Genomic DNA, 25,319 nt, shown 5'->3' on the forward strand with positions numbered 1-25,319 from the left:
TCCTATTTCCAATGTGATTGGTATTTCAGTTTTTATATTAAGATGAGTAAAGTCAACAGATATGTTACTGTAGATGTGCATACTATGGATATGTAGATGCAGTAGATGTGCATAGTGCTGCTGTGGGTTATTCTTTATACTCATTTAAATGTTAGATCCGCTTATGCTGCTGATCTTACTGGTCTTTGTGTGTTGTATGCAGGCATCAACACTTCTGCAGGTAACATCAGGCTCTCCTTTTCAAGGAGGTGAAAGATATATTGCTTCAGAAGGAAATCTAGACTTGATTTCGTCTTGTGACAATGATATTTTGTACCCATATTATGGAGTGTAATTAAGTCCTCTGCTTTCTTTTCTGTAAAACGTAAGATCCTCAGTTCATTGCAGGCAGATGAAAGCCAGCCAACCGGAAGCTACTTCTGAGCCCAGGCAGAGTGTACTCATATGTTGGCGAAAGCCAACGTAAACACACACGCACACAAATGAATTTCTGAGGGAGGGACCATACTATTAAGTATATTCATTAAACTGTCTATGAACAGAATATTAAATGCCTGATAGTCTAGGGCTATTTATTATGAAGTTGTAAACTCTTTGCATACTGGGAATCTACCTGCAAGAAGAGTGGTTCAATTAAGGCAACAACATTTAGTTAATATCATTGAGAAATTTTCAAGTGCAAATCATAAGCACATTTTGAAATTTTCCTCAACATGCCTTTAAAGTCATATGTGCAGCTGACATTATCTTCAGTGATACATACAAGCAGGGAGTTAGGGACTGCATTAATGCCTGATTAGTGCTTTTGTGAGTAGGGCTATGTTTGTGTGTAATTTTGACATTTACTGTACAAATACATTGTTCCTTTACAATTGTGCCTGTCTGGTTGCTCACTATCATAATAGTAAAACAATTCTGTATTTGCAAGTTATACTCCTGTGTTGAATGTGAAAGCTTATCATTTTCTGACAGGTACTGTATAATGAAGTATTTAAATTTAATCTGCTAAATGCAAATGCAATAACCAGTTAATCATGCAGCAGGAAAATAACACGTTTGCTTATTTTCAGATGTCACTCCTCCAGAAGCTGCTGGATACTTGGAAGTAACAGATCTTAACTCAAAGAAAATCAAATACATTGCTATTCCTAGGTAACTGATTTTATTGATTAGAGCAACCTCTGTCTAACAGGAAGAGCAAAGAGAATTTAGAGTATTATTACGTCAGGATAAGAAAATATTTCTTCTGATGTGGAAAGCAAGGATAATTCACACCTAGTTTGTAAAATTCTGCAACTGTTGCAGCATGTTTTTGCCAACATTTTTAATCTGTTTACTGGGTGATACCAATGAAAATGTAGCAAGTAATTAGTAAATATGAAAGGTAGCTTTACCTTCTGATTCGCATTCCCTTTGCTATTTCGTCCTCTTCGCACGCTTTATTCTCTACCCTCTTTCATTTTGTTTTGCTATCTTTATTCTCTTTTCCATTTTCTCTGTCTTTAGGGTCTAACAAAGACAGGCAGAATGATCCAGTGCTAGGTGTTAGGAAACCAGGAATCAAGTTCTGGTCCACTATAAAGTTCACCTTGAAAATAACTTGAGCTTCTCTACCTTTTGGTTCTCCCTTTGGAAAGTATACATTCCCTCACAAGTGTCTTGCATGATAAACAAGTATCTTGTATGATACATTAAAATAGCCGGACTACATGGCTTCTCTTTGGTTTTAACATCTGTCTCTCACCATTGTAGAGCATATTTGCAAATCTTTTATGATATAAACATATATTTTGATTACAAATTGTCATTCTCCACTGCAATAATAATAATAAAGGTGTTTGTTTTAAATAGCAGTCTCTCAACTTTGCAAGTTTAAATAGCATATATATGAAATATTTGTATTAGATGGCACACCATTTTATAATTGATCCATTGGCCTCCATCTTGCACAGTCATTCAAAAATGTAAGGCATTAACACAGAAATAGTAGGGAATCACACTTTATTTTACACTAAATTTTTATAAGAAATTACAAATTTTAGAAAGACAACCTTCCACATCATGACCCTAAACTTAGTATGAGGATTTAAGCTATTATGGCAAATCTGAGCAGAAGTCAGATTTTAAAATGTACTCCATTAAGAACTGATAAATAAAGTGACTTTTCATATATATGAATAGTTCTGTGCTGAAATCTTTCCTCCTTCTGGCATAGTTAGCCTGGTCAAATGCTAAGGTAACTCTTCTTCAGTTGTATTAGTACATGGTGATTTCACTTGTAGGTAGAGGCATGTGTGTTACTGCTTCTTTTTATCTTCAAAGGTTATTAATTTTTATGTTAGTACAAGTTGCCAAGTCCTTATGCATGTCATTATCAGTAATATAAAAATGGAAAGAATCTTTCCTACTTTATCTGAATTTCCCTTTTTATTATGTAGCTATTAGGGCCTCCGTTTCAGCAGTAAATTTTTGTTTGCAAGTTGACTGTTTAAAACAGTGCTAAGATTCTCTGTGCATAAAGCCGTGCCATCTTTAAATGAGTGTTTAAATCTTAATTTTTTATTAAAGCACTAGAGAAAGGTGTTATTTTAAGTTGATGGTAAAGTATTTTCCTCAGTTCCCAGGTCATGTTCTCTCCTATTTCTTTTGTAGTTTTATATTTTACTATAACACAGTTAAATTTTTCATATTCTTTTTAGTTTTTTGTAAAGACTGGCTGCTTTCAGATAGACTAAATATAGCAGTGGGTTAGGCAACACATTCCCTTTCACCCTTGTCTTATGCTGCTTTTTACACTGACAAGTATCTTTTGGTCATATCCAGTTTTAGTAGGTGGAATTTTTCAGGTAAAATAATGGGTCTACAGGAATAGTTATAGTCTGTCATCGAATGAGGATGTAATTTTATTTAATTGTCACCTTAACTCCAGAACCGCTCATCCTTTTTAATTGCAACTTCAAGAAAAATCACATTAATTCTTGTTTTTCAGATCGCAGTCTCTCTCTCCGTATACGTCTTGGCTCTCCAAGATCTCAGACACTGATGCCTTGTTGGCACCTCTGGGCAAAGTAGGTTTGGTTAGTGTGGACATGAGAGGTGGTGTGAGGCTTTGGGAGACTGGGCTGGACAGCCTCCAGCGCTCACTGCAGGACTGGAGGAACATGATTGGCCAAGAAGATGGTCGTCCTGTGCAGGTAGGAGTTCACAAAGCTGGAACGAAAAACATTTCACAAAATGAGTCGCAAATGAGTTTTCAGATGGGAGAGGGGTCAAGGGGGAGCTGTGTTGAAGAACACTGTGAAGTAGAAATATGCCTGTGAGAAAAACTGAATAGACGTCTTCACTGAAAAAAAAGTCACAATAGCTTGATTAAAAAGCTTATTTGTGACCCCTGTAATTATGGTTACTGACAGTCTCTTTGTCTTGCACTGTTTGTATTTTTGCCAAATTCCAGTACATTTAAATGCAAATCAGTTCTTTATCTCCTGCTGATTTTTAACTGCAATCTTCAAAATGTAGAATAATAAAATTAGTTTTTAAGGAAAAAAAAATTAGTTTTGTACTTTAGAAAAGGAACTTGAAACCTAGGTGGAAGACTCCTTGAGTTCACGGTAGTGCCTTTGGCTAATTTTGAAAGTTCTCCCAGCTGAGCAGAATTCCGAGTGTCTCCATACAGCCACGTTCTCGTGTGGCACATTTAAGTAGATGTTGAAAATATACAGCATATATATGTCTGTGTGTGTACCCAAGTGTTAATGTACTGGCTTATAGGTATGATCATTGCAAGACAGAGGGAAAAATCAAGAGTGTTCGATTGCATCTTTATTTTCCGTTAGTGATTAGAGAAGGTGTCACTTCTAAGAACTAGAGTGTGCTTTAGGAAGACTTCCCCACTTCTGACTAGGAAGATCCTGTCTCTGTCTACCATTGCAGTTATTTCTCTTTCATGACTTTCTGTAACCACTTTCACAGTACATTAGAATAGGAAAACAGGATTAGTCTTTTCTAAATCAGAACTCTCTGTATTTTTGTTTACAAGGTATCTCAAGTGTGAATGAGTTTTATTAAGGCAAAAACATAGATCTTTTTCACTTTCTTTTCCCACCCTGAACTCCTTTCTGCAAGATGTTCTGCAGTTACAGAAACTTGTGCAGAAACTGATGTCTTCTTGTTACAGGGCCTCAGTAAATGCTTTCATAAAAGTCATGAGAAAAGGAAACTGTTACCCAGTAGCACGTTTGTGTGGATTATTGTTGCTTTACCGGTGCCATTTTTATTACCAGTGCAGTAGCACTAGCACCATCTTATGGTCAGTATAGTCGGTTTACACCAGCCCAATTTATTCTACTGATCGAGTTGGCTAGTAGAAATTAAAAGTGCCAGGAGGAACAGTTGCACGTTTTACTTATTTTAATAGTTGCTTTTCCTTCTTTTTTTTTTTTTCCCCAGATAATTTGTGATTTTATTCAACAGTATGTCTGTACTGTCATTCATAGTCAACTAAAGTTTAGAGAATAGTGACTTGAAAAGTACACATCATCAGAAAATCTTAAGTCGTTTAACTAATGATGTCAAGTAACCATTTTTTAAAAAGGCTAAGAAGTTTTCCCACAGTCACAAAGTAGTTTTCAAGATCTGTCGTAGAATTTCTCTCTCCTGGCAGCCTGCTTCTCTAATTAATAGGCGCATTGCAGGGTAAAGTCTTCTTGGAGTATCTTTCTTCTTTCCTCTGTCAACACAGGGTATATAGCTCGTCAGTGGTTTGTTAGAACTCAAAATGGCATACTGTTTGGTTTGAGCAACACGGCGAAACAAAGCCTCCTATGTCATCTTCAGACTTGCATGATTATCACTAACCTCTTTCTCTACTTTACACACTTTGCTTTAAATGGAAAACTAATGAGACCTAAGAAACTTTGTTTACAAAGGCATTGCAGAGCAATAAGCAATAAATTGAATCTTTTATTTTATGTACCTCTCCAATAAGATAACAGATGTGTAGTTGCTGTGTAAACTCTATACTTTGCTATTTGGAGATGAAGACCTTCAGCTTTCCTACTTAACTCAATTTTTCGATGGACCTAGACATAAAATCAGTACTTTATTAAGGCATTTATTTCTGGAAATGAAAGGATCCTGTTAGCTTGAAAATATATTCATGTAGATTCCCTGTGTAAGGTAAGCATAGCAAGAACTCCAGTGTTTCCTGCTCAATTACTTTGCTAAGAAAGCTGCAGCTAAACTTTTCCTGATACCTGTTTTTACAGAATTAGAGATATTTTGGAGTCACATGTTGATCCGTTCATTCAAGTGTATGAAAATCACTTTCTTTTTTATAGTGTTTCATGCTCATGCTAAGTATCTTGGAGTCTAATGAGGCATCTCTAATTCCTTGACTAAACCCATCATTCCAAATCATCTTGTAGCAGAAGCTCAGTTAAGAAAATTGTCAGTGTTCCACATATCACTAGAATTCATTCCCCACCCACCCCCAATTTCCCCTTCCCTAAAAGCTGCCACTAGTACATCCCACAAAGCTACTACAGGTTTAGCAAAGCTTATCAGCCCTTCATGGTGATATTCTTAGACCAACACGAGACCTGTCCAGGTGGTTGGGAACCACTGTTCTGCAGAAACATACAGAATCTTTCTGAAGCTTCCTGATGTTTGAGAGCAAGAAGAATTAGAGGGCTTTCAGTATAAATATAGATTCAAAGAACTGGAAACAAATCTTTAACCAGGCTTCAGTTGGAACTATTGGTACTGTCTTCTAGGGCTGCATTTTGGCTTTCACAAACCCATTAGATCTCTGAAACAGGCTGGATATACATAAGCAATGAAACAGAGGAAAACAAACAGCTGTTCCATTTATAATCAGTGATTAGGCTCTCTTGATATAATGTCGTCGCAGTCTTCAAAACAGTCAACATTTGTTTTGTAGTGTTGATATACTCAGCAGAGTTCAAACTGCTGAAGTCTTGAGGCTACAAAAATAGATTCTGGAAATGGAAGGGGATTGGAACTAGATGATCTTTAAGGTCCCTTCCAACCCAAACCATTCCATGATTCTATGAAATATGGTTTATGTTCACATAGGTTTGCATTTATATAGGCAGGTCAGAAATTTTCTTCATTTGTTGAAGTTTTAAACTCAAAATATGACTACGATATTCTGAAATTAATAAATTTGAGTGCCTAAAATACAAAATCTCAATAAAATACTGGATTCTCCAAAGCGATGAACTTTTTCACTGTTTGGTGTTTCTGAGAACAAGGTCGCTTCATTATCAAATACCTGAAAAGAATTTGAAAGACAATTTATTTTAAAATCTTGCCCTACATGTTTCATGGCAATAGGCAGACATGGATAAGTTTGTGTTACTTTTTGCATGAAAGGGTTATTGATAGAAACTAAATTGATAGAAACTAAATAGAAAAAACACTGATTACATTCTGATATAGCTGGGCTGTTGTTTTTCAGTAGGTGTTTACTGTTATGTCTCAGAGTACAATGCTTGAAGAAAAATAATTAAAGGTATTTCAATAGATGATAAAGCGTCATACCCTTTAGGCACATGAAATCACAATGAAAACTTTTTTCATTTATCCATGATTATCAGCAAAACCATTTATTTCTGTGTTCATTCCACGTAATGTTCTCTTGCTGTAGAGTGTTGCCCAAAATGTTATATGCTGTGTAAAGATTATACTCAGAGTGTCATTGTTTTGAAAAGTCCCAGGACATACACAGACCTGTTGAGTGCATAAAAATATACTTGGTCAAAGATTATAGAAGTGTTGGCTTGTAATTAGTGATAATATATTTATATGAACCTCGAAATTGAAACATTGTTTGCAATCCATGTGTAGTCTTGATCTAGACAATATCACCATGCAAAATGACATCCCAAAGATGAGGTTACTCTCTTGTTATTTCAGTACCAGAATTGTTTAAAGAAGTGATCTGATTGATCAAAAAAATACATTGTTGTAATCTGAGATTTCTTTGGGGGTTATTTTGGCGTGTTTCTTTGGTATCTGTGTTGTTTAATGTATGTGTGGGACCTGCAGTAGATGCGTCATCTCTTACAAGCAATGAGATGAATTTTTGAAATCGCAGCTCTGTGTGTTTGTGGCTATATATAAAGGTCTAATGAGTTAAGTAATTGCAACTCTTTTGGTTTCCTGTGGACTCACTCGTTTTCAGTATAGCAACCCTTCCTCGTAAACATTCAAGTACCTAGCTGGAAATTAAATCATATTTTCATCTGAGTTAACAGCAAGAAAGAAAAATAAGAGACTAATTTGTGTTTCCATTTTCCCGTCTTTTTACTGTAATCCTAAAACATGGTCACCATCTCCTGGTAGATCCCAGATCTTAAAGCTCAAAGCCTGCCTGTTCTACAGTACACTGCTTCTTGAAGGATGTTTATTGCTTACATCTGTTTGGCCTACAACAGAGGCCCACTACATAAGTCTTCCATATAGTGTGTGTTTTCCTCAGAAACTTAAAAATCTGAAATGTTTGACTCAGGTTATATCTGGTATAGAGCTCAGGTGAATTTCTTAAATGATCCAGGTTCAGCCAATACAATGTCAAGATCACATACTGTAGGACTGAGCAGAGGAAAGATAGAGCAAATGCAAATTGAGTGGGCACCAGCCTTGCTAATACCAGCTGTTTAAAAATAGAGTACTTGGCATTGGTAGCTCAGCTACCAGAAGTTTCTTCTGCTTCAAGTAGTAAAATTATAGCTATACTCACCCATGAGCAAGTGCATGCGCTGTGTAGAACCTGAATGATAAAACACCTCCATCATCCCAGCTCTTTAGTCTCAAGACTGATGGGCAACACGCATCTTAAAAAATCATGTGCTTCTTTGTAGCTGGGTCCCTCCAAAGAAGTTGTGTAAGAGAGACCCTGAGACCTGCTCAGGGCAGGTTTCTAGCCACTGGGTCAACAGCCCAAAACATTTCGACAGCCCATGTCACTGAAGGCCAGACACATAGTGTCTGTCAGTAATAGCCCACCTCTTGGGGGCAGACCATTATTTGGACAATTCCTTAATATGAAACTGGGCCCTTCCAGAGGCAAGAAGCAGCCTGGAAATGTTCTCTCCCTTTTTTTTCTCCACTTTGCTTTTGTGACTTGACCTAGTCTGTTTTCTATCAAAAAGCCAACAGTTAAGTTGCATTAGTGTTCACAGCATCACAAAACTGAGATGGTGGAATGAATCTAGAAAACACATGAATGAGAAAAAAATCTTTGCTTCTCACCACTGGTTTGAACAACAAATACGCTACGGACAGTTCTACAGTGGTGTGGAGAGATTCATGCAGTATTGGGCCAGATTCATTCTGTTAGAAGAGGTCCTGGAGGTGGAGAACTCAGCATGACTTGGATATAATTTGGATATGTTTCAGACCTTGGTACTAAAAGGAGACATGAATGAAATGTATGAACAATTGCTTTCCAGAGGAGGGAACTGAGGCATAAGGAAGGCAGGTCGCTGGTTCAAGTTCATGCTGTATGTCTACATTGCAGTGTCAGAGGTGGGGTAAATGCAGTATACACCCATAAGGACATGTAAACATACTTTGCACCTGTGTGGCCAAGCTGAGTAGCTTGAATGTGCTTGAATGCTGCAATCAGTATGAGCATACCTTACATTGGGCAAAAAATTGCATATAAATGCAGTGCAGCCACCTAAGAAGCCAAATGTCTACTCTGGATAGCTTGAGGTTGAAACATGCTTAGCTGAGAAGAGTATACACATATTCAGCAAAACTCAAGAAAAGCAATAAATAGATATTTTCTCAGATTTAAACGGCTGTCTTCACGGTCATGTAGCAGCGCTCAAAAATTATAACAGAACACATAAGTTATTCTATGTCCTGTGAACAGCTAGAAGACATGAACATATGGTTCATGTCAGTAATGTGAAAGAGCAATGTCTATGTGTTCATCACCAATAGCTAAAAAAATCAAAGATTTTTTTTCATGCGTCTTAGCTGCTCAAATCATTCATGATTTAGCTTTAAAAACAGCATTTTGATTATTTCAGCAGCACTCGGTAGTAGTTCAAACATTCAGACTTTCTTCTGCAATCCAGCTTTACCTGAAGTCCAGGTAAGATAGGAACACATTTTAAATCTATTTCTAGTGATGGACCTGGCATCCCATAATAGGTGCTGAACATTTACCTTTGCCGTCATCAGATCAGATCTTCAGATAAAGCCTATGTTGAGGGGAAATCAAAGTTGAGTACACTTTTAAGGTAATCATAATGCAAAAAATGTCAGATTTATTGTTGAAGTTAGAAAAAACATAATCATGTTAAATTAGGTGGTAGGAGGTTAGATATGTGGTTGTGTGTGTGTATATATATTCAGACACATACATATTTACGTACATGCACACGTGCATACACACATTGATACACACATGCACATGAAAGTTCAGGTTTTTTCCCATATGTCATACCTGGACATTGACTCTCTTGAATTAGAATTACCTGAGGAGATCGTCATAACTTTGCAGGTACCCAAACCCTCAGGGACTGTATTTTGTAATGAACAGGAATTGGAAGTGGATTTAGAGGAAGAGATTTTAGAGCAATTTAGGAAAAAGGTCTCGGCATCCCTGTGTTACACGTGTGCTTAGCCATGAAGAATGCAACAATACTCCCTCCTTCTGTCAGGTCCTGGTCTGTAGTCAGCTGGCTAACAGACGTGTTAGCATCTGCCCTTGTCTGACTTTTGCACCCAAGGTGTTATTTTAGCTGGTATGTGCTTGATATAGAGCTGGAATATAGCTGAGGCACCTAGCTAGACTCAGAAAATGAGAAACTTTTGGTGGATGTATTCACAGCCTCCTTTTTCCCAGATGCATTTTGATCTCTTGGAATGGAATGGGGTGGACACAGTTGGACTGGCCTCCAACTGCAACAGTGAGAGGTTCAGAGCAATTATCATGAAATATGTGGAGATCATCAGGAATGCAGGATGATACAATATACGAACTATTGTCTAATAAAATCTACAGAGGAATTTAAAAAAAAAAAAAAAAAAAAAGAAGTGTCATGGTCATTAACAATCTTTGCCATTTGACTTCTCCATTGTATGGCCAGAACAAGGGCAAGGGGAAGGTGACTGAAGGGTAGTAGTGCTTTCAGTCCTGAATTAATTATAGTTGATTTTTGGAAGGACTCTTGGATTTGTTCCTTTCATTCCCTCATAGAGCTATTACAGAACAAAAGAAATATTGTGTAGCTGCCTTTGCGTTTTCATAATATGATGTGGGTTCTTTCCTTGGAGGTTTTTGGGAATCACTTGTACAGTTGTTGCAGAAATAAAACATTAATAACAAAAAGATTGCTCTTGTTTATACAAAATGAATGTCTATGTTTTCCTTTACAGCAGTTGTGCCTTGGTTTATTAATGGCTAAACCCTTTGAAAATATGCTTCAAGTTCAACTAACTCATGGAAGTTCATTGATCAAACTGTCTTATTAAAATCTTAGCTTGTTTACAGAGCATCACCTTTTCTTTCTTACAATTTTTCACCAAAGCCTGTGCTCACTAAATACCACACAGCCTTCCATGAGCCTTGGTGCAATATCAGGAGATAAACATTTACCTCCCAGAAAAGGATAGACATGGTCAGCTATATCCTTTACCCTGCTTCTTTTTGAGACTCTATTAGATCAAAAAAAGCAGCAGGTATGTTGTACTTAATAAATAAGGCTTAGTTTTTACAGACAAAAGCAGTTTCATTTAATTGCTTTAGCCAACATTTTTGCATGTACTTGCACACAAGCAGCTCAGGCAGGTTACTGTGGCTGTGCTTGGAAATATTGAAGATTAATGGCAAGGAGAAGGAGTAGGGTCCAGCTCCAGACCTGTCCGCATTGTAACCAAGAAAGCCTGAAGAGCTCACCTTGAAGGAGACTGTATGGCTCTGCAGACACCGCTGTCTGTAGTGGCACCTCAGACACCTGACTCCCCTAGGACATCCATACCTTTAGCTGTCTGCAGTCTGGATCTAAATCCCATCCTCAATGTGCAAGGCATTATTTATGGATTTAATGAAATGGGTTCTTAGAAATGGAAGGGGGTTTCCTTTATGCCTCTTTCTGTTATTTGGTCTGAGACCAGAAAATCTGTAGTTGTTTGAGTCACTGTCATCTTTGGGTGACAATCATCTTACTCCCTTCCTTGAATAGTCTCATTTATTCTATTTGTATTCTACTCATCTGATCACGCAGAACTCTACATGGATAATTCACCTTTTAAGTGAATTAGTATTTTTTGGTTTTATTGAATACTTTCTTTTTTTCTTTTGATTTTCTGAAGATGCAGATTGTACTTGAAAGTTTAGGGTAATGCAAGTTCATCTGATGAAATGTATTTTTTAGGTTGGATGTTTAGCTGAAGAATAATTGATTCAGAAATTTCAGTGATCCCAACTTGTTTATATTTACTATTCAGGATCTACTTTAATCTATACTGATGATTTTTTTTTCCTTTTGTAAAAATGACATTTGGCTTTATAACATTTTAACAAAAAATCCAGCCTTTTCCTGAGCAAAGCTGCAGTTCTTAGTTCAAGATAAAAGAATGACTTTTAGCCAGAGTGGCTAGTCCTTCTCCCCACCACCAACCCCAGTTCCGTATTTTCTACTTTAGACCAAGTAGTTTTTCTGGACCACATGAGGGCATCAGTGAGCTAATAACAGTGATTTTGCTCATCTCTTAAAATCTTTCGGTGCAAACCCCATAAATTATGAAAAATATATGCAGTGGCGAGTTTTTGAAAATTTGGAATAACCAGATGACAGCATTTTGCAGTCCTGCGCGGGATCCTGAAAAACTTGAAATAATGCAGATTACAGAGTTACCCAGTCAACAAGTGGATGGCAAGGTATAGTTTGATAGCGTTTGCAGTTGTGAGATCCATGAGCCCCAAATACACACTTGAGGTCTGTGACCCTTTTCGGGACTGCGTGATTCATTTTAGCAAAGTGGGGGGTAGCAGATATATACCACCCCTTGAAGCAAGGCATCTGAGTGTGGGGAAGCATAAGACTAGAAAGCCACAAACCAACAGAGCTTGATAAGTTTGTATCTTTAAAAGTCTCCACTGGGTAAAGCAACTCAGATAAAGATCACCAGTTCTCTGTCACATATTTTTTCTCATATAAATGTCCTCAGCTGAAATGAGGCCCTTGTTGGAAGCACTGGACAAACACGTCTAAAATACATTCCCTTTCCTAAAGATCTTCTAGTCTAGTTGAGCAGACAAAGAGCAGGAGTGGAAATAACTTTAACTTTCTGGTAGAGCAGGCTGATCCAGCACAAAGTTCCTCTTTCTTCCTTTGACCTTCCTGTGAAAGCTCACGGTTCTCATGGGAGAAAATAAAATAACCTCAATACGCCGCCTTGCAGGTCTCAGAAAGTTTGCAGCAGTGCACATCGCTGACGTAAAGGCTCGAGCTCCTCACAACAGTGAAATCCTGCTGTCCCAGCGAGACAAATGCATACTAATAATTCTGCCCTTATGAAAGTTGTTCCCTGATTAGTGAAAGGACAAATGTAGTGAAAATTTAATTCGTCTCATCTGTTACAGTAGTGCTAAATATCGGAGGCTTTCCTTCAAAAAACAAAACAACGTAGCTGATCTTTAATAACCCGTGTCTCTGCTTCTTAAGGATGGATTTGGCAAGGTCCTAGGCCTATAGAAAATAAGGCTTTTCTGCTTCCACGTGTCATTTTTTTTTTTCAGCTTTCTTTTGACTGTGCAGTGTCCCTGTGGTTTTCTATCCAGACTATTCCAAATTGTCATAGTGTCTTCACTTCCATCTTTCTAGCTGTTGATTATTCAGGGTAGTCCAGAAGAAACCAAATTCAATGTTTTCTGAGTGCATTGACATTAGGAGGTGTGTAGCAGTCATGATAAATAACCAAGCTAGACATTGTCTGTCTGCTCTAGTAATATTTTGTAGTGGATTAGCATACTAAAAAGATAATGACCTCACATCTTTTAGTTGAAAAGAATTAACTAGGCAATTCTTAATAGTAACAGAGGAAAATGGAATTTACACAGGTGTTAACATAGTGGGGGATCTGTTAGATGGAAGCAAATGTATGATATTCTCTCATTACTTCATTTAGTTTATCCAGCTTTTCAGCCACAGAGTACATACTCATGGACAAAAGGCTCTAATGCATCTACTGCTGCAGAGTTTTTGAGTTGGTTCATAGAGTGACAGCATTTAGTTCAAAAGAAGAGCCATGACTGCATTTTATGTAGCCCTTTGGGTTTTTTAGCTGGTGTATAAAAACTTCATTTGCAAGCCAGATACCCCTTTTTATGTGTTTCACTCCAAATATCCACCTCTTTCCCCACCCAGATTCACTTTTATTTTACAAATCTAAAATTCCATTAAAGCTATGATGCTTTGAACAGTTTAGCTATTTGAGACAGAAGTTTAATGCCTATATGAATTTTAAAAGCTACTTTCAGAGAGAAATGTTCACAGCAGTCAGATAATGCACGAAGCTTCATTAGTTCATTTTGAATTCTTGCAAAGTTTTACAGACAAGATAGAAAATCAAAATGAAGCCAAATGAATGAAGAAAACCTATTAAATGTTTTATACTGCAGTGCGACTGATGTTTTTTTCATTTCAGGATACAATTGAAGAGACAGAATGTATTTCATACATTATTATTTTCTTGTCTAATACTGAGTATTTCTTTCTGTGGAAAAAATGACTCGTGGGCTCAATTTTGTGCTGTTGATGTGAATAGAAATTGTGCTATTAATTTTTAACATGTAGGAAAAAGCTGTACATGATACAGTACAAGTAAAAGTAATAGAAGCCATTAGTTATTTTTGCCTGGTTTTGCCTTTCTCTCACTAGTTTGTGTAAGTAGATTATAAAATGTTTTATTTCTGCCTTTGGTAGAATCAGTTTTACAGTAAAATGTAAAACCACCATGGAACAGGCAGATTAGCCTTTGATTTGTTTGATGTGGAACTTCTATATGCTCTTTGAGAAAATAATGTATATGTTCATGCTGCTGATAAAGACTGTGTTGGAGGAAAGGATGTTCTTGTGACCTGTTAAATGCAGCCTAGGGTAATACTGAGGTTTTGAGTTTGTTAGCGGGGGGTGGGAGTCAAAAAGAAAACAAAGATTTTGTTTCAGGGAAAAAAAAAAATGTTTTTTACACATCTGCTGAAATACATTCTGCATTCCATGGAATACATTTCCTAATCCTTTGTGCCACTCTGGGATGGATTAGTTAATGCCTTTTTCACCTGGAGAATAGTCATGTTTTGTTGCACCAAAGTCAATCTTCTTTCATAATTATTTGTTGTTGTGATAAAAGATTTTTCACTGATTTTAATGAAGAAATTAACATCTCCCAGATCACTTGTAGGACAAAAGTCTAAGATGTTTTCACTTCTTTTCCTGCAAGAGTCTTTTGATACATGCCCAATCTTTGTCCACAGTGCTACAAAAGAAAGCAAGCTATTTAAGAAAACGTCGATATTTTAATTTTATAGTGTTTGTAGTGTTTTTATATTAATGTAATTAATATTTTTCAACAATAATTTAGTGCATTGTATGGAAAGTAACACATATTCTTCATTGACTATAATCTGCCGTGTTTAATATATTGTATATTAGTGAAAAGGCAAAAGAGCAGATTAATTCTTTCCCTCCACATCCCAGGTATGTTAGGATAAGAGCAGATATCTTCTAGTTTGCATCTTAGCAGGCTCTTTCCTTTACAATAAAAAGAGTAAATGAAGAATGGGATCTTGCCAGCCTAGATCCTGCCTACGTCTACCTACTTTCCAGGACTGTCTAGTCATGCAACTAATTAACCTGTTGCACACGTCCTTGATTTACATTAAACTAAGCACTTAAATCATGTGAATTGTATTCTACCTCATATCTTAGTGCACACATTCTTTTTCCTATTTTCTTCTCATCAACAGTAAGAAACACCAAATAATGCAATATTATTACTAATACTAGAATAAGTGCTTGTAAAAATAGATATTGTTTGGGCACCTTAGCTATTCTTTTTAAAAATCTTCCTACCTAAATATTCTATACAGCTGTAAATACTGCAGCTGTAAACCTGTTTGCTTGTAATTTGTAAAATGATGGTTTGCCCATTTGTGTGTGTTTATTACGTTGTGACACATGAAATCATGCTGGTTTCAGTTTTAATAAATGTGTAGTATGTGGAATGCTCCAAAGAATGCTTAAAAGGGCTTAGTAGAAAGGTTGATTACTTGTTTGTCACTGCACACAACAAGGAGGAATTCCATCTATTTCTGTTATGAAGGTGTAAAATCCTGTAAGGAATGGCCAGCTTTGAACATACCTGAAAGGACGAGAAAAATTTGATTTGGGGAGTGGAAAATGTAGTCCATTTTTTAAATTGCAAATCGCATCCCTTTACACCTGCAGGATGTTAGCCTGGAATTAAGAGTATTTTTTCTGGGTTTCTTTCCCCTTTTTAAGTTGTATCAAGAGTATTAAAATAAGCATTGTGTTTTGTGTAAGCGGACTAGATATGAGTTAGTCCTGGCAGGGCCAGATGTATTAAAACTAAGAGGTGAAAGATCTGTTCCCCTGTGCATGAAGCAGCTCGCCCCCGTTGGATACCAGGGTTTCTTTGCCAGTCCTCAGGCAGAAACTTGCTTTTGTTGCTGTAAGCACCGCAAAGGAGCTTTTCTGGCAAGCACTCCCAAATGGGAGGCACTGACACATCCTGTGCCCTTCAGGAATTTTAATGAAAACCGCATCAAATACAAAAGTAAGCTGCTGTATTAAAAAACATCTACTCTCTAGCCAGCTTGCTGCGTTGAACAGAAGCCTGTTGTGTGCAGGGTAGGATGGCAGGAGTTATCTACGACCGAAAAACGATCTGCATCAGAGATGCATCCCAGACTGCATCAAGGAAAAAGTCCTTTGCATTTTACTGGAAGCTATCACTCATTTATTACTTTTCTAATCAAAGCTGGAAATATTTTCAACCTCGTCTGACTTCTGCTTACAAAGTCTAAAAGATAATTCCTAACCTGTAACTGCGAATTCTTTTTCTGCCAGCGGTTAAATCTAAGTACATGTTCTGCCCCTTGTTTTAGAGAGTCAGCTTTTACCAAGACTGTAACAGAGGTATGGGCATGTAAGACAGGGAGAGCCATTAGTTGGACCTCCTGCATGAAACTCCCAGGAATAAAGAGAATTTCAAGTGGAAAAATACAGGAGGAGGTGAGATTCCCTCTCTCTGCAATAGAGATAACTCTTGGAATTTTAGTCTTGAGTTTATTTTAACACACTTGAACAACGAGGAGCTGATGTATGGGCTTAAAATGTGTGGGTGAGAAGGTAGCAGTGTTGAAGGTTGTGAATACTTGGAAATGTGAATGATTGAATAATAGATACACCAAAATGTGAATTTTAGCTGACTTTGCTAATTGTCTTTTACTCATTAAATTGGATACTATTGTAAACATGTTAATAACAGGGATGTTAATATATATTCAGTCTAGATGTACTTTGAATAGTTTCTTAAAAGCATCTTGTAAAAAGTCAGCCAATTTAATGATTATATTGCCATCAGACATATAAATGTGACATGCTGAAGACTGGCTATCGTTTCTTTTTTTATATTTATTTGCTTCGCACAAGCAAATTTGGGGCAAACAGCGCTTGCTAAGATACAGCAATGCAGTTGTACGGCTTGGGACTGCCTTTGAGATGGTGAAGCTTCTTTTTAAAGACCTTTTTTTCTTCTCACTTTCATTCCAGTGTATAATTAAGATTACTGGGTGCTAAAATATTGTTCAGCTCACTTGTATGAAATCAGCTGAAGCTAAATTTGATAATGGTTTTGGTCAGTTTTACTCGTAGAGCCGAAGAGATTTCTTTGCGATATATTGGAAGAAAATTAATTCTGAGCTCAAAAGGGAAGTAATTGTGAAAACAGCTCATATATTAGAATGAAATACTGATGTGTGGGACATAAATCATAGAATCATCAAATCATTTTAATAATAGAGTACAGCAGCCCTCTCATAATTCACACACTTTTTTTAATGTGTTACTGCAAACTCCTTTCTTCCCATAGTTGTGACAGTGTCTTGTAAAGGCAATGCACAGTGTATCTGGGTCAGCTGTGTGAGCCTTAACAAATTCAGCTCCTGTCTTTTAATAAGGGATTTTAAAGGTATCAAAATATGATGTATGCCAGTGCTTCCTTACTCTGCCAGGGTTAAGTTTATTAAGTTAAGTCATTTCACATCAGAATTCAATCCCACACTTAAGTGGCATGAATGTCGTTCTAGATCCACTTCCAAACATGGTTAAGATTTGGTTAATACAGAATATAAAGTTCCCATACTGTAGTTTGCCTGACCAGCTGAAGTCTAGACAAAACTACCAGCCTTTGACTCATCTTCAGAGTGGGCCCTGTCACAGATCGGTATGCATTTAATAGCTGTTTGGCATAAGTATGACACAGATGTGAAACACCTGGTTTCATTGTGGTGTTGAGTGCATTAAATCATGTAACTGGCTTCTCTGAGCCTCTTTACCTTCTTTACGTTACTATATGAAGGTTTATAAGATTAGTTTACAAACCTAATATGTTTGTATCAGTTTCCCTTATCCAGTTTGGTCTTAGAATGCCAGTGTTGTCAGAAAAAAAAAAAAAGAAATTAAGTGTAGCCATGTAAAACTGTTTTGGCATCCATTCCTGTATCGCAGAAGGAACTGATATACAAATTGTTCAGATACCGTGTATCTCTCGTTGAATGTAAAATGAGTGTTTAGTTCTGTTCCTGCCTGGCTGCCCTTGCTGTTGCGAGTGAATGGATGTGTAAGAGTTAGGACCAGAAAATTAAGTCAAAGCATTAACAAGTCTCGGTATTTGCTGTTGTTGCTTCATTTCCTTTTTGTCAAGCACTTTCTTCATACCATTGCCCCTTCAGAAAAGCGCACTCCTTTAGCATCTTTCTGACGTGAAGTCTTCATATTCTACTCACATAAAAATTTTTGTTTGTTTGTTTTCTTCATTGTCTTTGGAAGACCTACAGAGCCTCCATCCACAAAGTCCTTTTACATGTACCCATTACCCATTGGTGTAAGTGCCCGAGTACAGAATATAGCGAGAGGAGAGGAGAGGAGAGGAGAGGAGAGGAGAGGAGAGGAGAGGAGAGGAGAGGAGAGGAGAGGAGAGGAGAGGAGAGGAGAGGAGAGGAGAGGAGAGGAGAGGAGAGGAGAGGAGAGGAGAGGAGAGGAGAGGAGAGGAGAGGAGAGGAGAGGAGAGGAGAGGAGAGGAGAGGAGAGGAGAAAGGTTTTAAACCAGGGACTAAGATCATTGATGATTACTGAGAATTTGGACTCTATAAATCACATATATCCCAGGAGAGGTTGGTGGTTGTGCTTCTTGTGTGGTGAAGACTTTGAAGAAGAACCTGCTCAAAAAGGCAGTGGAAAAGTGCTTTCCTGCTCTGATCATGAATCACCAATATGTATAAACAAGTTTAGATAATGCACAATTGAAACATGAGTGTGTTGGAAATAGTGGGTTTTTTGGAAATCAAAAGGAAGTCTCAGAAGGAAAATGTCACAGTTTTTCCATCTTTTCTACTCTGACCTGTACCTCACAGCTGAAACTCAAAGCTACTAGACTGAATTCATCTGTTGTTTTACAGAGCTGTGATGTGCACACTGGGCAGTATGGAATCTTCACAATAACGCAGTAGTGAATAGTGCCTTTCAGTGCATGTTTAGCTAGAAAAAGCACAGATTTCTCTCAAAAACGAACACTTAGTGAAAACGCTCACTGAAAGAAACAAAATTGATGGAAGTCTTGCAATAGATTCAAAAGGAAAGTATTCAAGGGGAGACAGATCAACTTTTGAGCAAGCAAATTATTTATATATTTGGAAAATAGCCATCAGAACAGTAAGAGAAATCTCAGCAGGTTTAGAAATTCTGATTGGACAAGCTTGGAAAAGTTACTATGGATTTCTTAGGTTTGTTTGAGCTTTTTCTCTACTGAAGTACTTGTGTTTCTTCTCTTCCTCCTCACTCCAGACAAACTAGATTTTTCCCACTGACTGTCTTTCAGTTTGTCAGGTTCATAGCGCATCTGGTTTTGCATAGTCCCCCTTGAATCTACCTTTCCAATAAATTTTAACATCAAGAATTTCTCCATCCCTCCCAGCTTACTGATGGCTCTTCCATCTCTCTGTATCTGTTGTGCTGAAGAACGTGTCATAGTTCAAAAGTTTTTCTCTTCAGTTTTTTTCTTGTCCTTCCTCTGATTTCGTATCCAGACTTAGTGATTTGCTGTTTACTTCTTTCTAAGATATATCTTCAATTCTAATCTAGATATTTGCTAGTCTTAAATTTTACTTCATAGAGGCACCTTCAGAGCAGAGAGAAGTTGTTAGTTATAAAATTGCCTTGAAACACTTCCACAGAGAAAGATGTGGGAAGGAGAAAAGCCTGATAAGTCACTAATGGAATTATCTAAGAGCTCAAATTAAAACCAGGAAAGTACATCCAGATTTTCTCCAATGGGCTCTACAGTGTGCTAATTTAATGCAATTTCTAAGTGTATGGTAAATTTGAAAAACAATTACTGCAACAAGCAAGTGCTAATAAAAATTGGTTGTTGAAGTATTCAGATGTAGCAGAATTCTACTACCTTCTGTGTGCATGGATGTTACTTTAAAAATAAGTAAATAAATGAAACTGCTGCAATTCACTGGCATGACATTTACGCATCTGCTGGTGCTGTTCCATTCTAGTATCCTTAAACTGTCAATTTTACCCAGTAACTGATGAACTATATAGAAAAAAATTAGTAAAGAGGTCACTTTCTTAAGCTATGATAGATTGTACCACTTGTCTCTTTTTCTCTCTCTCAAGCAATTTTTTTCAAAGTTTTAATAGAGTTCAAATCTTGGATGTCCTGCAGTCCTTTTAAGAACAAAAAGTCAGAAATCATTATAAAATAAAAGATTTTCTATTAACCGTGTGCTGTTTCAAAGTTAAAAACATCTGCTTTAATCAGATCAACTCTGTTGTAAAATAGGTTTATGTTCCAAACTTTTCTTGTGCCTATGTACTAGAAATATTATTTGTGAACAACTCATACGTGAGAAATATATGTGAGCAACAAAGCTCTTTTGTCCACAAACTTTTCACTTAAAATTTAAGCTGTATTTCAAAATAGTGAAATTTTTCAATGGAAAAACTTTACAAAAATGGAACATGGCATTTGCATCACTGATTATGGTGAAACTTCATAGAGCTTCCTTCTGCAGAGTTTTTAGTGTTTTTCTATGAAGAACCCAGAAGGATAAACATGTTAAAAATTTTCCATCATTTTATTGTTTCTCTTTACAGAATAATATTTTGGTTTGATTCATGAGGCTGACACTACCATTTTGGTTTTATGACTGTATTTTAAACTCAGTCTAGCAATTTTTGTTGACCTGTGCTTCTGATAGTTTTGAAATCTACCAGTTATGCAAAAAAGAACTGTTTATTTTGGAGGAAATCTCTTAAACCAAAAAGTATATAACCCCAAGGGCAAAAAGCTGTTGTGGTTAAGTGTCTTTCTTCCTGTACAAATGTTTAATTAATGTAATTTATCAGATTAGATCTTGATTTTACACTAATGACATGGTTCAGAGAGGATGTATTGTACCTCTTTGAATTAATATAAATTCTGTAAAGAGAAAGAAAATGATGTTTTGGATAGCTGCCAAGACACTGTTGTTAGAGCACATGTTTTCAGTTCAAAAACATGTATGGAATTCATGTCAGGATGAAGTTGAGTCTGCAAGACAGCGAATTCAAGGATTAAAGTGCTCTACAGTCCCAGTGAAATCCCTGATAATGCCAGTGAACTTCTGAGAAGGCAATAAATTGTAGTTATTGGGGCACATCAATTCATCTGAGAGTTAAATGTATTATGGTAGATGAGAGGAAAGTTAATCTGTAGAGGTTAAAGACATCGATTTTACATCTGTGTCATTAAGTTTCATAAAAAAACCAAAGTGGCATTAAATTATAGAAGATTAGTAACTGAAGGGCAGTTTACACATGAATCATTGATTCACTACGTGACTCAGAGTTGGTAACGGGAAGGAGTATTTTTACCTTCAGTCACCCACTTAGCCCCAGCCTAAAGTGACTCAGCCCTGACCATCTGACAGCTGTTGGGTGTTTGGCTGTGCAGTGAATCGATGGGGAAAGAGCAGTCAGCAGACAGGTGTAGAAAACCCACCACTGTAGACTATTGCGGTCATGGCAGGGAAGTTAAGGATTACGTGAGCATGTCATTTGAACCAGCCGCTTACTGATGAATCTCGGAGAAGAGCATGTCATTTCTTCCCTGTTCCTGAAAGGAAGATCAATCTGCCCCTCAATAAAGAATGTGGAACTGTAGTTGGGTGTGCATGAAATTTGTAAGCACTGTTGTAGTGTGGATAAGATCTGAATGCGCTGAGTGGTTTGGATGTGGCAGTAGTCTTAGATCTGGTGTGGGTCTGATGTGCCACTCGGGAGCCCTGTTTTACGCTGCTTTATCCTGTTGTCCTCATCAGGTGGGATGTTGCATTTATTGAATTAATGCTGGTCCTACAGCCCTTCAGCAGACCTAGTATGTTATTATTAGGTTGTTACAGCAGTTTTCCTTGCTGTAAGAGAGATTCACAGCTCTATTTTTTATTTTACAGATAACCATTCAGAGGGACAGTGGTTTGGATGTCAGTTCCCCCAAACATGGAAAAGTGGATCCAGACAACATGCCACATGTTGGTGGAAATACTTGGGCTGGTGGAACAGGTTTTTCTTTTTTCTTTTCAATGCATTACTGGCGGATGTCTAAGGGAGATGCTGTGCCAGTCAAATTGCTGTACCAGTCAAATCAATTGATTTATACGAGGCCACCCTCTGATTTGAACTATTTTACCCAGTACAGAGTTGCTTCATTGCCAGTGAAAAGAAGTATTTGCAGTGTCTAACTCAAACTGTATATAGCAGATCTCTACTTCAATTACATTTTGTTGTTTCTTTTCATTGGCCATATAGAGAACCAGAAGCTTGCATGCGTAGAAACTGGGCTGAGTCATTTGCCATTCTCTTAGCTGTCTCTGCAGCTGCAGCAGTTTAGGTAGGGTAGGCAAGAGGCACACAGAACAGGCAAAGTGCCTCCTAATTCTAGAAGGGCATGATAGTGATCACTAGATAAAGTGGTTTGGGAACAGCATAAACTAACAAATTCTCAGGAGAAGACAGAGTCTGAATGAATGGCTTTAAGGACCAGGAGCTTTGTGGACATGTACAAGACTTATATGATCTATAGGCCCCTTTGTACAAGGTGGAAACCATTATGAACCTGGTCTCAAGGGACTATAAACACAAGTATTCCATTGGAGTCCTTTACCATGACAGCTGTTTAGTTTGTAAAGTCTTTGCCAATAAATATTTCTACTGGGAATTGTTAGTAACATTTTTTGAACGTCTGTAGATATGACAACAGAAGAAATTTAAAGAAAATGTGTTCTTATTTATTATCAAATGCATATTCTTAATTATTTTTTATCTCAACCATGTTAGGTGGGAGAGACACTGCTGGGTTAGGTGGCAAAGGTGGGCCATACCGACTGGATGCTGGCCACAGGGTTTACCAAATATCTCAAGCTGAAAAGGATGCTGTTCCTGAGGAGGTTAAGAGAGCTGCTCGAGAGATGGGTGAAAAGGCCTTTAAACGGAGGTAGTGTGAAAGTCTTTATTTTCCCTTCCATTTCCCAGAAGAATTTGAAAAAGATGGCTAAAAAGAATTTTCTTTCTTAACTGTATTTATCAACTACCTTACCCTGATCATTATGATTTAACAGAGCTTACCAGCACGTGTTCTGGACAAGTTGAATATTTATCTTTTTTAAAAAGGGATCTACCATATGAAAATTTCTTTGAATTATGGTGAATCTAGATTGTATGTTGTTAGGATTTTGTCACCAAAATGTCTTTTGAGATGGACCGTTACAAACAAATTGCTTCTGTTTGAAAGACCTGTAGTGAAATGGTAAGATGATTTGAACTATTAGAGCTCAGCAGAGACTCCTACATGCCACAGATCTTCCCAGCATTAGTGTGATGCATGGTTACTCATCAACTGTTTCCCAGGCTGTGCACAGAGATTCAAATTTCTTCCACCAACTGAACTCTTAAGTCAAACTCTGGTACTTTCCATTAAAAAAAATCAAAGTATGTTGACAGTCGTTCCAAGTGAGTTTTCTGTTTCAGCCCAGGACATATTGCAATCTGTGTATCTGTCTGAAAGCATCAGAGCAAATAAATTTAGAAGCAGCTTAATCAGTTCACATTTTGTAGCTATTAACAAAGTGTTTCCCAATAGGGGGCAAATCTGGGTGCAGTGAGGAGCAGGTGAGATTGCCATTTGCTTCAACTGGTGTATAAATAATTAGGCTGTTAAGCATAGAGCACACACTGTGCATGAATCACTGTATTTAAAAACAGCAATTTATTTATTGCATTCAGGTCGAGTTTATTTTTTAATCATGTTTTTATTACTAAATTACCTAGAGCATTTAACATTGCTGTTTAAGCATGAGTGATTAGTAAAGATGGAAAATGTATAGATTATGTCAGTGCTTCAAAGGAAAAGACCCTGAAAGGCAAAATACCTTTTAATAGAGATTTAATTTACACAAGCAACATGCAGAAATTTAAATTAAAAATATTCACTTAAGATTTTGTTTAGTGGGAAAGCAGAGCTTGTTTTGTCTTTTTTCCTGGTGCTATATGGGGGGGGGGGGGGGCAGGTGGGGAGGACTACTTTTAACCCTTTCTACATTTCCGTTCTTTAAAATTGCTTATCAGTTGCTTCATAATAGAAACAGTCGATACGTATGGTCTTGGATACTGTACATCTCTTTGTGCATATACACACATGACATGCTTTGATGAGTTTCTGCCTGCCTGTATGGTGATTTACAAAATTTGTGCTAGGGGAAATTCCTGGATACTGCTACATGTTGTGGGAACAGTGCAGCTGTGTCCGGCAAAACTGCAGTATCCGTACATGAGATAACAATTCATGTCCTGCTAAAACCAGTGAGCTGGCATGCACTGGCTGTAAATGTAGCCTGTTCTGAGGCAATGTTTGGCTTGGATTATTATTCTCTACCTCTTGGTTAGCTGTGGGAACTAACAGATAAAAGTTAAGAACAGGGAGGTTGGAGTCCTCGGGCTGAAGGAAAAAAATTAAGGGGGACTGCAGATTTTGCTGCTTTGTTTATACATGAGTATCTGGAAGGGAGAATTTTAATATGAAAGCTATTGCTTTCCTGGCTGGATAATACTTCTAGTGGAAAACATTTTAAATTGCCCTGTTTCACTAGAATGAAGTTAGCAACTGCTCTTGAACAGATGCAGTATTTTAGGGGGCATTTTTCTGAACTAGCTTTCACTGTGGATTGATGTAGAGTATAAAAAAAGTAAAACTGCATGTAAGGGTTTTTTTTGCTTGAAACAAAATGTTTTCTTCATTGGTGTGAAGATACTGAACTCTGTCGGCAGGATCTATGAAATAAAGTGTACAGCACTGAAAGTTACTTTTTCCTCCATCTAATGGATAATAGTTGCCTATAATGACTATGTCTGTGCAAAATTTAAAATAGAAAAAGACATAATCATACTAAAGACAACAAAGATTTGATGTTTGATTTTAATATTACTAAAGGGCTAGTCTAAACAGCAATTCTCATGTATACAGTATGTTCCAGGCAAATAACTTGTGGTGGTATTAAAAAATTGTCATTAGAAATACAATTAGCCTATACATACTTTACTATCCATTTATAATTCACTTAAAAATCAGTATTTTCAGAACAGTGTGAGTGAGGTTATGCTGTTATGAAGTGCTTGTTTGAAATGAACTGTGCACAGATAGGTAGTGTGTTTTAGCTCAGGACTGAACCCAGCCATGTGCCATGGTAGGGTGGGCAGATACGCAACTGCCGCCTCGTTACATGATGGTAGCTTATGGAAAATACTGAACAGTGCGCATTCCCAGCATATCCACCTGTCCCCTGGCTCGTTCTTCGCACTTTCCATTTGTGAGTTTCACCAGTTTAGAAGTATCTGGTTAGCTACAATGATGAGAAGAATAATACAGAACTTTAAGTGGGCACATCTTCATTTATAGAAAAAGCACATAGCTGTTTTTATGGTACAGGT

General features: G+C 37.2%; 1 protein-coding gene across 1 annotated transcript in view; it reads left to right on the forward strand.

The window, feature by feature from the left end:
- The window catches only part of VWA8 (von Willebrand factor A domain containing 8), a 203,720-nt gene that overhangs the window by 154,663 nt on the left and 23,738 nt on the right, over positions 1-25,319 (forward strand). The window contains exons 36-39 of the mRNA XM_086481978.1: positions 1,071-1,152; positions 2,990-3,194; positions 21,791-21,899; positions 22,674-22,830. Coding sequence (XP_086338104.1) covers positions 1,071-1,152; positions 2,990-3,194; positions 21,791-21,899; positions 22,674-22,830 — 553 coding nt within the window. The remainder of the gene's footprint in view (positions 1-1,070; positions 1,153-2,989; positions 3,195-21,790; positions 21,900-22,673; positions 22,831-25,319) is intronic.

This window comes from Leptosomus discolor, chromosome 1 (assembly GCF_034619465.1).
Source record: "Leptosomus discolor isolate bLepDis1 chromosome 1, bLepDis1.hap2, whole genome shotgun sequence".
NCBI classification, from domain to species: Eukaryota; Metazoa; Chordata; class Aves; order Leptosomiformes; family Leptosomidae; genus Leptosomus; species Leptosomus discolor.